The 17,073-nt window shown below is 34.6% G+C and overlaps 1 protein-coding gene across 8 annotated transcripts in view; it reads right to left on the bottom strand.

The window, feature by feature from the left end:
- The window catches only part of ABI1 (abl interactor 1), a 116,973-nt gene that overhangs the window by 2,478 nt on the left and 97,422 nt on the right, over window positions 1-17,073 (bottom strand). For 2 of the 8 annotated variants that reach the window (XM_059404137.1, XM_059404138.1), the window contains 4 exons: window positions 15,709-15,809; window positions 10,406-10,579; window positions 7,228-7,314; window positions 3,200-3,385 (listed from right to left, as the gene is read on the bottom strand). In XM_059404137.1, the coding sequence (XP_059260120.1) occupies window positions 3,200-3,385; window positions 7,228-7,314; window positions 10,406-10,579; window positions 15,709-15,809 (548 nt within the window). Of the gene's footprint in view, window positions 1-3,199; window positions 3,386-7,227; window positions 7,315-10,405; window positions 10,580-14,694; window positions 14,776-15,708; window positions 15,810-17,073 lie in introns of all 8 variants that reach the window. The other 6 variants (XM_059404139.1, XM_059404140.1, XM_059404141.1 and 3 more) reach the window with 4 other exon arrangements.

The raw sequence follows: 17,073 nt of genomic DNA, 5'->3' as shown, positions 1-17,073 counted from the left end.
CATAAGTTAAAGGTCAACGGGATATTTTTTAAAGGGGGAAACAGGTGAGCAAAGACCCATTAATTAAGACTTAGAGACCGGTTTCCAATTCTGTGGTTTTGATGATTTTGAGTTCAAAATGGTCACTTCCTTTATGAACAGTGCTGTGGGAAAGACGGTCACCAAAGCATTACTAGTCCTCCAAACAGGTTTGTAAATTTAATTGTTCCTTCATTCTGCTTTGATAGCCTGATAGTTCTGAAGTTACATGTAATTTTCCAGTATATGTGAAATGGTATGTGACAGAGATGTTCATTACTTCGTGTTATCTTTTTTCTTAAAACACTTCTTAGAGCACTTAAGATATTTTGGAACTTGCTTTTCCCCTGAGAAAGGTAACTTCTCCTTCTGAATTAGCGAATTATAAATAAGGAAGAGACCTAAAGTACCAATCCATAGTACTATTCACAAAATTAAAACAGGCGACCTTTTTCTCCCTTTACAAAACCATATTAAGTGAACTCAAGTCCATTCTCCTCCTGCAGCAGAATCCTAGTTAAAGGTCACTGACCTATCCAGTTTCCAAAACACCCAAAGACATACAGAATAAATAGTACTAAATTATTATCCTGTTACTACTTTTGGCTACATAACCATTCAAGAAAACGGAGTGATTACTGGAAAATCATTAGTAAGGAAAATACTGTAATAACTTAGTTAACATACTAATTAATCTGCCAATTATTTATTATTAGCTTTGGTAACATTAATTTCTTTGTATTCGGAGTCACAATACGTCAGAGTTTGGGTGTGTAGAGAACTTTCAGACTGATCTTGACAAAAGCCTGATACCCTCAAAGTTAGTCAGCAGTATGAAAGCTTTTTTTTCCTCATGGTTTTCGTTCCACTTAGACAAAGAGCTGGTAACAGTACTGAACCCAGGTCCTTCTGTAAATGAATCCTAGTTGTACCCAACTTCCCCTCCCCAATACATATATATTCTCGCATACAATAATCCTTACTGCTGAGTACTTAATCATTAATAATTCAATGTCCACTCCACTCTCCAGAATCCTAACTCATACAAAGAGCTAAACTCCTACTTCTACATGGTAAAAATTTGAAGACAGCTACCTAGTTCCCCTGCAATCTTCTCCTCAACTTAGAAACAGTGCTTTCAACTGTTTCACATTATAGGTGCACTTCCTAGATATTTTATCTTCTGATCCTCTCCTCTTGACATTCTAATATGCATGATCTTAAAATGTGGTACTCAAAGTAGACATAATGTAGTATAATATAAATGGATATGATCAGATTGGTATATATACCTATATTATATATATATGTATACATTGTGTATATATAGCTCACAGTTCAACTAATATACTCTAAGAATTTGGCTTTTGGAACATTCATGGCATATTGTTGATTAATATATTCAATGAAATTTCTATTAAGCCATCTTAATTCATCTTGTGATTATTTAAAGAGGACTATTTAAAAAGACTTTAAATAATCCTCTAAATCTCAACTCTGACGTAGACTACAGATCAGCCAACAATGGCCACTGGCCAAATCCAAACCATTGCTTTTTTTGTAATTTATTAAAACTTTGTTTTATCTGAACATGGACACATCCACTCACTTAAGTACTCTCTATGGCTGCTTAAGGGCTGCAAGAGTAGGGCCAAGTAGCTGTGAAAGAAGAGACTGTATGGTTGGCAAAGTCAAAAATAATTCATTTTTGTAATACAAACGTGTCAAGTTATGTTGTACACCTGAAGAGAATGCTGCTGTGTTAATTATGTATAAAAAGTTAACAATATTTATTATCTGGTCTTTTAAAAAACGTGTGATGACCACTAAAGACTATTATTTCAACTTGTAAAGACATTTTGTAATTCTGCTCTATTGCCAAATGTCTCAACCACTGTATCATTTTAAATTTAGCAATTTTTATTAGCTCCCTATTAATCCCAATTTCAAGTTAAATTTGCTTTTCCAAACCAGGAAATAAAGGTACACAACTCAAGACTACCTAAGTTTATCAACCTCAATATAACCACCATTTATCTCTATTTAAAGGCAGAGGAGAATCTAAACATAAGGTAGAGAATATATTCAGGATTTCCTGAACAGTATGTAGAATATTCACTGTTGAAAATATTTAAAAAGGTACAGCGTAGAGAGTGTAGGCAGTGGTATTTGAGTAGCGTGTACAGGGACAGATGGGCCGCTGCACTTGTGGGGAGCACAGCATAACCTACAGAGAAGCTGAATCCTATGTTGTAAACCTGAAACGAATATAACACTGTGTGTCAACTATACTCAAAAAATTTACACACACAAATATACACACAAAAGGAAAACGCAAATCCCCTTTTAGCCATGTATTCAAAGCCAGCACAGGAGAGCACTGCGGTCTCGAGCTACAGCTACTTGTTTAACATCAGTTAACCGAGTAAAGGCCAGTGCGAGGGAATGTGTTTTGAAAGCAATCCAACGTGCTTAAACTACATTACAAGCATTTTCAAAACTCGACAAACACAGATTTTAAAACAACACAGAGCTGGATGAAAAAAAGCAAATAATTCTCTAAAAATGGGATTTCTTTCTTACCATGGTTTTCTTAATACATAAATTATAGTGAATGCCAGGTAATTTTGACAAATTTAGATGTTAAAGTTATACATAATTTTCATGAACTGAAATGCTAGTGATTATCTTCTCTTTTACAAGATCAACTAACTGAAAACTTTAATTGAGGCTCTTTCTCATGATAGTCCCAATTTAATTTAAGATATTTAGATATGAAAGGTTTCTCTTTTTAAGAGCTTAGAAATTTTAAGTCTTTACTAATTGTGTAGCTTTAGTAAGTCATTTAACTCCTTTAAGTAAGTCATAAGTCATGTAACTCATTTCTGTGCCTTATTTGTTTCATTTATAAAATGCAAACAGGCAAGTTCATCTCCAGCTCGAAGCCTATGTCATTTGCAAAACCACATCTAACACCGTAACATATTTTTAACTTAAAAAATAAACATGGAGCATCCCTTTATATTGGAAATGTACAGGAAATAAGGCTTAACTAAATTATGCTGGCTGGTAAAGCTATTCAAAGGGTTGAGAAACATGGACTAGATGTTTTTTACAGCTCTCAAATTCTGTAAGGAGGCTAAATCTTCTTTACCTCAACTCAATGATGACTGTACCTTACCTTTCTCAATGTAATTCTTGGGGGCCCAAGCAGGATCCCCATCTGCATATGGATCACTGTACTGAACTACTGCAGCCTCTTCATCTTCATAATCCACTGGAGGTGGTGGTGGCGGAGGTGGAGAGTCATCAAATATGGGAATGTCATCTGGGGGAGGTGGTGGCGGTGGAGTTGGACTATCAGCAACTAAAAGAATTCGGATAATTGATTTGAATCAAAAATCAGAGTAAATGAAAATTCGTAAGTTAAAAGAATTTAGTAAAGCTCTAATTTGTATACAGCATGCACTATAATAAAACATGCAATGATTAGAAATAAAAGCTTGGTGTGTTAGAGCTTCTACTACTTGTGAGAATAATTTTGCAGTAATAAAATGAGCTAAAAATTAGAGTATTAGGAAGTGCTACAAATTAATGAATGCAGGAGGTTAGGAGACAATGTCTCTTTTTATGTAAGGATTACAGGAGTAAAAAAGTTTCCTTACTCCAAGGCTTGGGTCAGAACAAATGTCGCCCTTTAGTTAGCCTACCTCCTTAAACAAGCCTTATGTCACATTTCTCATCTGGACTACTGTAAATATTATGTATAGCATCACATTTAGGATTCGATTACCACTCACTGTGCACATTCAGGTCCCTAATTTTAGCTTTTAGTTGTCTTTTAGTTCCTCAGAAATAAGCCTCCAGTGGGTGGATATTTATTTTTGTCTATTTTAATCAAGAAAAAAGTTGGCAGTATCAGGTCTGCTTCTATGTGTAGGCTTTTTATTCTTTTATTTAAATTTTAACCAGAGAAATTAAATTAGAAAGTAAATAATTACAAGCTAATACAAAATCTCACTGAATATTTTTAAAGATATCTACAATCCATAATCAACATTTTAAATGCAGAAAGCAAGCTAAGAATTTTTGCATTATTGCTAGTAAAACTTAAGCATGGGATGGGGGAGATTTTCTAAGAATACATCCACAATAAAAATTCATAAAAGTGTTGCAGGAAGATGTAATTAAAAACAAACAAACAAACAAAAAGGAACTTACATCATGCAAACCAATAATAATGACTCATACCTCAAGTTGTAGATGGGTGTTGTACATGTATGTGTGTGATTTAAATAATCGAACAGTGAAATGAGAAAATGTCAGGCTAGAACTATGCTCACTGAACTACTATGATACCAGGTAACAAGTGATCCCAATATTAAGGAATTCAAACATAGAACACACAACTAATTCTTAATTCAAAATTCTGATCCACAAATTTCTTTGAAAGTTAAAGACATGAAAATGTTTTGACATAAACTGATACAAAGAATTCTATAATATCTGCAGGGGAGAAATTCAGAATACTAACATACTAACTCAAATGCCAATTTCTGGGGCTGTTTATGTGATCAAAGCATGCAGTCATAATCTCTTTGTAATACAGGTTTTAAAGCTTACTCAACCTTATTTGGAATAATGTGCTGAGACTATAACCAAGGGATCCAGATTTAGAACACCTGTGGATAACAGCCCTACCGCACAACCACTTCAATTCTGTGGGTTTTTTTTTACTTGATCCTGTTGGGGGACGAGGAAGACTATGAGAAAACAAACCCTGTGTAGTGATGTTCATTTTGATAGCTATCAAGCAGGTCTTTTTCCATCAAATACTTGGATCCATTTATTTTTGCCCTTACCTTCTCCACAAAGCTTCTAGTATTACTGAGAGGAGAAGAAAATGGGTATGAATCCATCCTAACATCAAAGAGCCAGAGCTCCTATCCTCAATTTGGTTAAAGGTATAAATTATGTTTGCCTGAATCCCTAAATTGCATTTACTCATATACATAACTTACCAGTTTCATGTTTTCACTCAACTGTCTTCATGTCCAACTGCCATGAATCTACACTGGTTTATCTCCAAATTATATATACACAAGAGCAGGGGTCTACTCAATCTTATGCTCTATGCATCATCCTTTGTCTAGCACCACACATAATTAGTTCAAAAATGCTTCCTGATGTTAATCATACACAGATGTAAACATATGAACTCTTTCAGGGGCGCATGTCTTAAACTGAAGCACATTTAGTAGGCTAACTGCCACAGGAAACTGCATATTTAACAGAACACAGAATTCGTACTCCATAAAACATGTAAGATACTGATACAGTTTATAATCAATCTTCCTAACATGCTTTCAAAGAAAATAGATCCTAAATAAAGCTGCACATTGTGCAGTGCAAGGAGACTAAGTGATTCCACTTTGTAAGTCTAAGGAAAAGAACTAAAATAAAACAGTACCACAGTCGTCTTTAGCAAAAACCATGCATGCCCAGAATTACATACATTCATACTGAATTTCTATTTAAAAAAAAAAAAAAAAGAGGTGGAGTGCCTGAGTGGCTCAGTCGGTTAAGCATGTGCCTTCAGCTCAGGTCATGATCCCAGAGTCCTGGGATCAGGCATCCTGCTTAGCAGTAGTAGGGGCGGGGGCGGGGGGGGTCCTGCATCTCTCAATTCCTCTACCTCTCCTCCCGCTGGTGTGCTTAGGCTGTCTCTCACATGTTCACTCTTCCTCTCTTTAATAAATAAAATTTCTTTTTACAAAACTTACCAAAATGCTAGTCAATATTGCTTTGGTCCCACTAAATGGATGTTTATTATGGCTATCTTAAAGTATCCTCTCATTGACTATAAGGCTACTCAAGGACCAGCAATTTACCCTCATTCAGTTCTTTTCAAAAACTAAGATTCACTTTTTTATATGTCAAAGTTTTAATGTAAGTTAAACATAGTAGCGTTTTCAAACACATGTTAACAATAAGGACGGTTTTACACTCAGAAATTTCAACATTTTGGAACTACATCTCATAAAAAGCCCATTCAATCATATATAGTTCTTAAAGGTAGAAACTTTGTCTTAGAGCCTCGCACATAACACTGAATAAACAATTTAACTGGAGGAAGGGAAGAAATGTGGAGAATTATACAACAGGGTCAGCAAAAGTTGAACAATGGAATTTGCCACACTGTATTCTCCTGGAGGATGGGGTAGTCATGTGGGTTACACATTTGTTGAAACCATTCTAAAATTTATTTGTATGGCAATGATCCCAAATGAAGTAAATCACTATTAGACCACCTTACCATCTTAATCTCAACAGCTACTCTGGCCTAGTATAATTCAGTAGTTGTGGTATTTTTTATTTTGTCAACACTCACTCTGATCGAGTAGTTAGGATTACACATCGTCTGGAACCTCAAGGTAATCAGGCAGTAATATAGACTACTCTATCCTAATCAAATCCATGTATTCAAAAGAATTTCCAAAAGTCCTTAAACTGACATGTCTGCGAGAAGACTAAAAGCAGGAGGTGTACGTATTCAGAAATATTCCTCACGGGCCTGCATGTAGCCAAAACAGAAAAGGGCTTGCCAGTCTCACACTCAAATGGATAACCTGGATATAAATTACTTATTCTTGCAGATTCATTCTTGTTGTAATAACAAATTTTTATATAGGTTCAAAATTATTTCCGTATAAAAATCTGAGGCTTTTATAAAGCTTTCACTAAAATTTTTATGTAACTAAAGGAGAAAAAACCCTGCCCCCAATGGGTAATAAATTTAACCCCATACTTTAATTTTCTATATGCTGAAGAATTTGCTGGCAACAGAATACAAAATGTCAAAATGTCTTCTAACTCCCCTAATAACTAATGGAAGCTGGTAGTTTTCATATAATTTGAATTTTTATGTTTCATTATTCTTTCCTTAAGAATCTGCAAAGATCAGATTTCATGTTTTAGATCATGTAAATAACATAAGAAAGTTGCAGTCTTGAAATTTATATGGGTCAGTAATCATGCACACAAGAGAAAAAACTGAAGACCGTGCTCTTCAGTTTCAAAATCGTATCTGCACCTGTTTTCAAGATAAGATTAGCTTCTCAATAAAAGTAAGAAAATGATGACTCATCAGCCATGCATGCTATAAGGAAACAGCCTCTACTCTTCACAGCTCAGTTTTCCCGAACTTACTGTTTTCCTGCACCCTGGCCACGAAGCCTGTGAGAGGTATCTGTGGAGTCAACTGAGGCATAGGGGGAGGGGGTGGAGCAATAGATACTGGTAGCGACAACACAGTGTGGGGGAAGTAAAACAGATAAAGGAAAGAAAAGGAAACAAACAAAAAGCAGAAGTCAGTTACAAGGACCACAAACATAAGTATGCAAAGAACAGTTTGCAAATGAAACAAAACAAAACAAAACAAAAAACAAAAAACCTGCAGAACCTTCTTCAACTTCAGTTCCCATCAGCCAACCTAAATAGAGTTGTTGCTTAGCCAACTGGTTAATTTTTTAAAAAATACATTTAATTTAACCCTAATGTTAACTGTTTGGGGGAACATTTAAGTTTACCATCACACATTTTCATAATGAATTTTCGAATTCTAAAAAAAGACTTTAAAAAAAGCAACAGCGATATTTCCAGGATATTTTGTCTTTGCCATATTGCTATAACCTAACAGGTAATATCTAGCTTTAAGGTAATGTTGTAAATCAGAGTCCATGTTATAAACAAATAAATAAATATGTTATGTTATGGAATATATGTTATGGAATAGCCGTTTATTCTGTTATAAAGACATACTAATCACAGGTTTCCTTTAAAAACCATTATATATCTAAATTTACACATAGCTCTCCAGGAAAAACCCTTGTTACTGTAAAACAAGGTATTTTCTAAGGTGACAATTTTATTTGTGAAGATATCCCTCCTAAATTTCCTATGGAACAAGACTGCTCCACATACCATGTTAATTGTTCACTGAGGTTCATAGTAAGTATTTCAAAAGTACCTTCTTCATTTTATCACTGTTCGAAATAGGAAACCTGATCTCATAACAGGTGAAAATACTCAATTATTTGCATTAAAGTAATTTATAACGAATCCCTGAGTAGCTGAAAACACTTCAACTTCTTACTGGAGAGGATGTAATTTATAGGAAATTGGTATCAAATGCTCACATACACAACATATGTATTAAAAACTGCAGCAAACTAGAAGTAAACATTCTTAAGTTTATCATTTTGTCTCATTTTTAGCAAGACAGTAACTGCCAGAGATTGCTTAGAAAGTCAGGACTGACTTTGCAAAATTCAGTTAACTGGCAGTCACCAAAACATGGCACTAAATTGACAGAGAAAGACAATTTATTGGTTCCCAAGGATCAATTAACCAAAAAGTCGTTTCAATTAACCCACTGTATAAATTCTGTTGGTAAGCATACAAATTTGAAAAGTTCAGTATTCAAAGCAGCAGTAACTTACCAAAGCAATGTAATTGCATTAATATTCATTATATGGCTAAAATTAACATTCAATTCACTATGAAACTGGTCCTCATTGATTCTGATACTTTGGATGTAGAAGGCTCTTAAATAAATAAAATGTTACAGCTTTGATTTCAAAACAAAACAAACCTCCCACAAACCTAAAAAATTTGTTTAGAAACAACCCTTAGTAACTAGACATGCTGGTTAGTACAGAGAGAAAAAGAAAAGCTATGCTATAAAGATACTAGTCACTACCACCACGTCTGGACAGAAGGGAAAATATGCACATCAAAACACTAAAAACATTTACATCCTACTACTACTACTACAGCAACCACCACTACTACCACTATCACTACACCACCAACAGTAACTCAGATTGAGGGATAGTTATTTTGAAACCTAATATTTTCAAAATTTGAATCCAAATTTCCTTTATAGTATCTAAAAAATATAGTCACTCAGTAATGAAAAGGTCTTATTTAAGAATAGGGACCCACTGAGTACTGCTGAAATAAAACTACACAAATTAGGTAAAGTGTCACCAAAAACCCTATTTGCAGCATGAACTTAATATCTAAGTGAGGCAAAGAAAAATAAAGAACATAAAGATAGGATCTAAAAACACAACATATTATGGGGGAAAAAAAATGAAAAGGTCATGAAACTACTGAGGCTAATAATCAGAAAATCCATGGAATATTCAGACTCTAGCTACCTTTCATTACGAAAAGGAAATCAGGGGAAACGTGAGATAAAATTCTAACAGGTGAAGTTTCTTGGTAGGTAATCTGGATGAAAATTTTAAGTCTGGAAAAAGGACTGTATAAATTTGGGGATTATCTGTAAATTTTGACATTTTTGCTCAAGTGTTTTTCATTTCTTAGTTTTTTGCTAGAACACAATCTTTAACTCTAAAATTTACACTGGAAATTTACAGCTCTGCTGTAAAAATACAAGTTCAGAACATGCGTTATACTTCTTGGGGAAAACCAACTTCTTAGGGAAAACCAGCTTCTTAGGGAAACGGAGTACTCAGTGATGTTTTACTACTACAACATGCAGCTCTAGAGAATAGTTAGTTACAAGCGCCACATGAGAAAGTGTGCTCCAGTCTAGGCCCAGGGTTTGCCTCCTGAAGCCAATAATACTGGGCAACAAGCTCATGTCAGACGTTTTTCCCTTTTTGAGTTAAGCATCGTAACATGGAAAGTGAAATTAATGATTACCCTAAGCAATTCATACTTCCTGCCATTATATGCAAAACTATTTGCTAATCTTTAAATATCTTTAAGCCTTTAAAAACACTGACTGCAGTTAGTGTTGAGATGTGCAATTTGACGCGAAGAGAAAGAAACCAGAAGAAAATCCTCCCCAGTGTTACAGTGATTAGAGACAGAATAAGCAGGCATCACAAATGTTTTTAATGGTTTTGAACTCATTTCAGTACAGGTTAACAAGCTTCAAAGTGATAGCCAGCAATTTCATTGTATTAAAGAAAAATTTCCAATGTTCTTTCTTTCACTGCTACTAAAGTATGTCAAACATGCTGATAAAAATAAACTCAGCTTAATTTCGCTATTTTTCTTCTCTAGTTCTATTTATAGTAATAAAAATACCCTATTAAACCATTAGTTAAATTTTAGTATGTAAGTATATTCAGTAAATCTGAATTTTTTTGAAAGTGATAAGCAATTATTTTTTGTGATAAGTAGTAATTCTTAAAATGGTAGGATTCAAGGACTGACTTCCTAAAGCAAAAATAAACATGAAATAGCATGATTTCAATTGTTGTCTATCACTGGCAAGAACAACAGCTTCAAATAATTTCCTTCAAAAGGAACTCCACTGTTGCTGTACGCCTGCCAAGCACAAGCTTACTTGAATTCTGAGAATAAAGTGGACCTCCATTAACATGAGGCTGAGCAGAAAATGGAGCAGTCACAGAGGGAGTTCGTCTGTATCCACCAGAAGATGTCGAGGAAGTGGTAGAGTTGTGTCGAGAAATCTGCCTGGTCATTGTGCCATACTGGGAACCAGGAGCTGAGCCCGGGGCTGCGGAAAAGCATTAGTCAAAAGCAACCAACAAAGAATTTGAGCAACATGTGACCTCCGAAGGCAGAACAAAGAGAAGAGGACTCTCAGTAAGAAATATTTATTGCTTCTCAAAGCCCACAGCACAAAATAAAGAGAAAAGTGAAGATAAAACACAAATAACTGTCTGAAGTTATAAACAAAAGGAAAAACAGATATTGTGTGGAAAGCTGCAAAAGTAAAATAAGTAACATTCTTAAACCTTTTAATTTAGCAGAATCCCAAATGGTATTTTACTAATCTTACATATAAAATTTTTCCTGTATCATTTTAGAATATATAGGTTTTACCTGTGAACTATGTCTCTCCAACAAAATAAGTACCAAAAGGTAATTTGAAATGGAACACATCAGTTGTGAATATATAACAGTTGGTTTACAAGCTTCTTTTCCATTGCCAAATCTTTAGGAGCACAGGTTAAATTATAAAATATACATAAGCTAGCATATTTTCCACATATACTGCTATATTTAAGTGAACGTCTACTGTTTTAGCAGCTATAATCAAATACATATGCTAGCAGAATCATTTTTATGAGAAGCACAATTTCTAGTTTCAAAGCACATATTTATAGTATCTGATTTGTTATGTATCTCTAAACTTTTAAGAACATACTTCCCCTTTCACTTAAATTTTTCTAACTGACAAAACTGTAAATAATTTTAGATGTTGTAAAATAATTTTACAATTTTAAAGAAGCTTTATGTAGAAAATCCATTATTTATCTCCATACTTGTAGGGCTTTTTCCCATCCTATACCCAAAATAACCTTCTTTTATTATCATGCATATCTAGAATGACTAAAGCACTAACAGTTCAGAAAACTTTATTCAACATCATCTTTACCAACATTTCAAAAAAGTTTAATATTTAAAAGGTTAATAAAGTTCAAAGCCTCTAAAGTTAACCATACTTTCCAAAAGTAACTTCAGGATTAATGTTAGCCCCTTTGCCCCACCCAAACATCTAAGCAGACTAAGTAAGTAAAACAAGCGTATTTTCGTTCAGTTGTGTAATTTAGCCTCTTCTAGAGGTCATACACAAGTTATGACATAAAACCATACAGCAGAGGTTGTTCATTTTAAAAAGTGTTAAAAAATTTAACATTTTGGAGTTCCCAGAGCCACAGGCAGTCACTAATTATTTGAATCATCCCCACGTTCATTTTCTAAATAGAAACACATTTTTAAAATAATACTCTAGAAAAAATGAAACAAGATGAAACCAGAAAGGGAGATGAACCATAAGAGACTCTTAATCTCAGCAAACAAACTGAGGGTTGCTGGAGAGGAGAGGGATGAAAGGGAGGGGGTGGCCGGGTGATGGGCACTGGGAAGGGCATGTGCTATGGTGAGCACTGTGAACTGTGTATGACTGATGAATCACAGACCTGTACCCCTGAAGCAAATAATGCATTGTATGTTAATAAAAATAAATTTTAAAAAATAAAAAATAAGAGCGCCTGGGTGGCTCAGTGGGGTAAGCCGCTGCCTTCGGCTCAGGTCATAATCTCAGGGTCCTGGGATCGAGTCCCGCATCGGGCTCTCTGCTCAGCAGGGAGCCTGCTTCCTCCTCTCTCTGTCTGCCTGCCTCTCTGCTTACTTGTAATCTCTCTCTGTCAAATAAATAATAAATAAAATCTTTAAAATAAATAAATAAATAAATAAATAAATAAAAAATAAAAATAATAATACTCCACTCAAGAGCCTTCATGAATAAGAAATCCTAGATAGCTAGGGTTTCCACAGAACTAAGAGGTAAACCTTTAGCTGTTTTTAATGGACCTCTCTGTAAAATGATTCTTTTATTTCTAATTTATATAAAAAGTATATGAAATCCAAGTTATTTTCCTTGCTGATCTTAAAACTGAAAACCAACCATTCAGTATTTCCAAACTATGCTTATTTCAGAATTTACTTTTTTTATATGTAATAAATCATAATACCAATGGGCATATGATTTATACACATAATGTTATATACAGAAATATTGCAGTTATGTATAATTACATGTAATAGTGACATATAATTTCTCTGTATATGTATTTTATATATAATAAAGAAAAATACAATAAATACCCAGCTCCATGCAACAGTGTATTTCCACTACCACCAAAGCTTCCTGTTTGTGCCTCCTGGATCCCAAAACCCAAAAGGTGTTAAATATTCTTTCTTGTTTCCTTTTTTAAATCACAGATATATGTGACCTTGAACAATACACAACACACAGAGAAGTTATAAACTTTTATAATGGAGTAATTATACATGCTGCTAGCTTTCTGTTTTGTTTTTTTATTTAAGATTCATCCCTGGTGAATACTGATCATCCTTTTTTTTTTATTTGCATGTGAGAATGCCACAATTTATCCATTCTATTGTAAGTAAACATTTGGGTTGCATCCAGATTTTTGCTAATATTAATGCTACTACTGTGAACATTCCTAAATATGGTTCCTGAGTTTCTCTAAAATATTGGTTCTCAAACTTCAGCACTGATCAGAATTTCACCTCAAGGGCTTGTAATACAGACTGCTGAGCCCCATCCTCAAAGTTTCTGAGTAGGTCTAAAATGGGGTCTGAGAATTTACATTTCTAACTAGCTCCCCTGTGATGATGATGCACCTGGTCCTGGAATCACACTCCGAAAGCCACTGCTCTAGGACAGTGGTTTTTCAAATTTTATGGTTTTAAAATTAGAGAACCTCAAAAAGCTTTTGCAGAGGTGGGTTATAGACAGGTAATCACTTTAATAGAAATTATAAATGACACATCTTTAAAACACATGAGTATGCAAATCACAAATAAACATTTTGTCAGCTGTCACAGCAATGAATTTATAATAAGTCATACAGCCTCTGGAAACTTCCACTGTATTCTTATACATGAGAATGAAAAAGGCAACTAGATCTTAGTATTATTAGTATTATTGTGACTATGGTTCTGACCTAAAAACTCCGTAAAAGGATCTCAGCATCGACCTGTAGCCATATTCTGAGAACCCATACTCTGATCGTAAATATCTAGAAATGAAATTATTACATCTAAGGTAGAAACGTATTCAACCTGACTAGATAACAACAAATTACCCTCCAAAGTACCAACTAATAAACTTCCACCAGCAGTGTACTTTCCTGTTACTACACATACTCATCAATACTGAGTACTAATGAACTTCCACATTTCTACTTACAAGGTGGATATAAAATAGAATCTCATTGTGATTATAACTTTCATTTTCCTGATTATTAACTAGCTTAGGGACTTTTTTTCAGATGGGCTTTCTGGCAATAATTTTTATTATTAGGGTCGTCTTTTTATTATCTCCTTTGCCCCTTTTTAATACTTTGAAAAGACGTGGCTAGACAGCTTTATTTCACCCAACCTGAAACTCAGCTGTCATTTGAAACGTTTCATTATCCACTTCTATCCAGATTATTGCTCTTGTATATTTCCAGGCTGAACAGTTTCATACTATGTGTATATTTGGAATTCTTAATATGCTCAATCCAGTCACCTCTGATTTAGGAAAAATTTGAATGTATCTGATGAAAAAAAAATCTTTTTTTCTTGGCATCCCAGATGCCATTAGTACTGAGCTGTATCAGAGTTTTTCACACTGTGATCCACAGGAAAGCCTCAGGAGCACCATCATTTTCCTTGCCATTTTAATTCCTCCTGCACCCTACATCTTTTCCCAATCCTTTGACTGTACACACCAGGAAGTTCCAAATGAGGTTTCATGTAAAAAATATTACTCATTTAAAAATATCTTTTTGAACAATCACTGCTGTAATTTTCCTTAAGAAATCAGAACAAGCAACAAATACAAACCACATGAAATTGGTTTCAAATTAGGCATAAAAAACATTACACATTTCAGAGAAATGTGATTTTACATTTAACTGTGTAACTTCAGAGGCCTTTCACCAGAAGAAATTAGTGTAAATTAGATTAACACTTAAACCTTTGTATTACCACCTACAACCTAATAGCTATAAAAGGCAGCAGTCTAACAGAGGGAGTTTATTATGAATACAAAAAGTAAATGAGATCACTCCAGGGGTTATGCAGTCTCACCTATCACAGTGTTCCCTGGGAGAAGTGGTGGAAGAGGTGGTGCTGGTGGAGCTCCAGAAGGAGGAGGGACAGAAATGTTTTCTAATAAAATAGTTTATAATTCAGGTCAGAGGACAAGAAAGAGAACTAAACATTCTGAAACAGTAAGAAAGTACAAAGTTTTGGAAAGGGGAGGAAAAAAAAAAGACAGACACCCATATGTAAAGCATGACCAAATGAATATGAATTCATTTTACTAGGTAAAAAGGACACTCCGTTCATACCTGCAGTAACTGTAAAATATGCCATTTTTATAAGCAATTTTTTCTTTTTCAACCTCCTTAAGAAGCTAAGAATTTTTCCTAACAGTTTTGATTATTAAATATGTATTTTTAGCACTAGTCATTTCATTTACAAAAAAAAACAAAAATAATCAAGGGATTAATTTAATACTCCGCAAAGATTTCTTAAATTTTTCTATAATCTGAAGAGTAAAAAATTTTTCCTATTTTAACCCCGTTTTATATTCATGGCATTTTACTGAAGTATGTATGGAATATTATCCATAAATGCAGTAAAGTCACAGAAGAAGCTCACGCCAGAGCTGAGACAACAGCCTACAAAGCAATGTCAAAACTCACTGGCATTAACAAAATAATAACCACAAAACAACTCACTGGTATATAATTCATATTAAAGACATTCATCCTTTGAAGTATCGCAATACTGGTTTGCTCTTGAAATAATAAATATCATTCTTGACTAATGCCCAAGGCAAGTATTTCTAGAGAAAAATGGACAAAAAACTATTTAATAATGTTGTGTAATATGCTTTTATGTAAGAAAAAAAGAGCTAGTAAAGTCCTAATGTCTCCATGAGAATGTCCTTTAAAATCTTCTTAAATTTGTTATTAGCATTTCTTCTAGCAACAATCACAATAATAAGTAAATTTCATCTAATGTAATTATTTCAGACTTTCATAATACAGCTCATAAATTCTAGCACATATTACAACAGGTTAATACACAACATACCTGGTCCAACAGTGGGCGGTGAAGGTGTAGGCACGGCGATGGGAATGCCAATACTGCTGCTTCCACTGTTTTCTCGACTTCCACTCCCCCCACTGCTTCCACTGCCAAGAAACAAATTTGAAAAAAGCCATTCTAGAGATTTATTGAAAGACAAATTCAAAGCCAATAAATACTCTTTTTAAAAAAAGATTTTATTTATTTGACAGAGAGAGATCACAAGTAGGCAGAGAGGCAGGCAGAGAGAGAGGGGGGAGGAAGCAGGCTCCCTGCTAAGCAGAGAACCCGATGCGGGGCTCGATCCCAGGATCCTGGGATCATGACCTGAGCCGAAGGCAGAGGCTTTAACCCAATGAGCCACCCAGGCACTCCAATAAATACTCCTTTTATGATGTGTGTGTGTGTACTAAATACATAAAACAAAAAGTTTATAAAACTATTCAATACAATTTTAACCCTAATACTTCAAGTTCTTGTGTTTTCCTCTACTTCTCAAACTACTGGAAATCAGTATAGTCATAACACAGTATACAGAACCATCAGAAGAGATAATCATATTGAGAAATGAATGACCAATATAATCTTATAGTACAATGATCCAACAAAAGTTCATTTAAAACCTATGAAAATCAGTAACTAAAGCAGACTTGAACCATGTTGTCAGGGGCTCACAGCTGAAAATGGGAAAACAGACGTTAAAAAAACAACATGATGGATGCCACAAAAGAAAATGTACAAGATACTATAGAAGTTAATAGAAAGTGTAACCAGGGGGTGCCTGGGTGGCTCATTGGGTTAAGCCTCTGCCTTCAGCTCAGGTCATGATCTCAGGTCCTGGGACTAAGCCCCACACTGGGCTCTCTGCTGGGCAGAGAGCCTACTCCCCCCGCCCCCCTCCTGCCTCTCTGCCTATTTGTGATCTCTGTCAAATAAATAAATAAAATCTTTAAAAAAAGAAAGTGTAACAAGTTTTAGTCTGGAATTAATACCAAAATCTCCATCCCATCTCAAAGAATGGTGATAAAACAGGAAACTTTCTGGAAAACAAGCAAACCACCACCAACAACAACAAATGTGAAGCTTCAGCATGGGACAGTCTAGAAGAGTCAATACTGTTAAACTCTAACAAATTCCTTACAATTCTGTTCCCTATGGATTTACTGTTCCTTTAGGCATACAACCTCACACTATCCAGCTGTTCTAGTAACATGTACATGTATGCATATGTATGTAACCTTAGGCTCCATATGGTCTTAAAAATTAACATCACTGTCATAGCAGGCCCAGAAACTGAAGAGAGCTAAGACTAGCACTGCTTAAATAAAAAATTTTTTCTCCAATATGATTATTCTATAATTATATTATCAT

The sequence above is a fragment of the Mustela nigripes genome, chromosome 6 (genome assembly GCF_022355385.1).
Source record: "Mustela nigripes isolate SB6536 chromosome 6, MUSNIG.SB6536, whole genome shotgun sequence".
In the NCBI taxonomy this organism is placed as follows: domain Eukaryota; kingdom Metazoa; phylum Chordata; class Mammalia; order Carnivora; family Mustelidae; genus Mustela; species Mustela nigripes.
The sequence above is the reverse complement of the archived record's forward strand: the minus strand, read 5'-3'. Positions and strand labels throughout refer to the sequence as shown.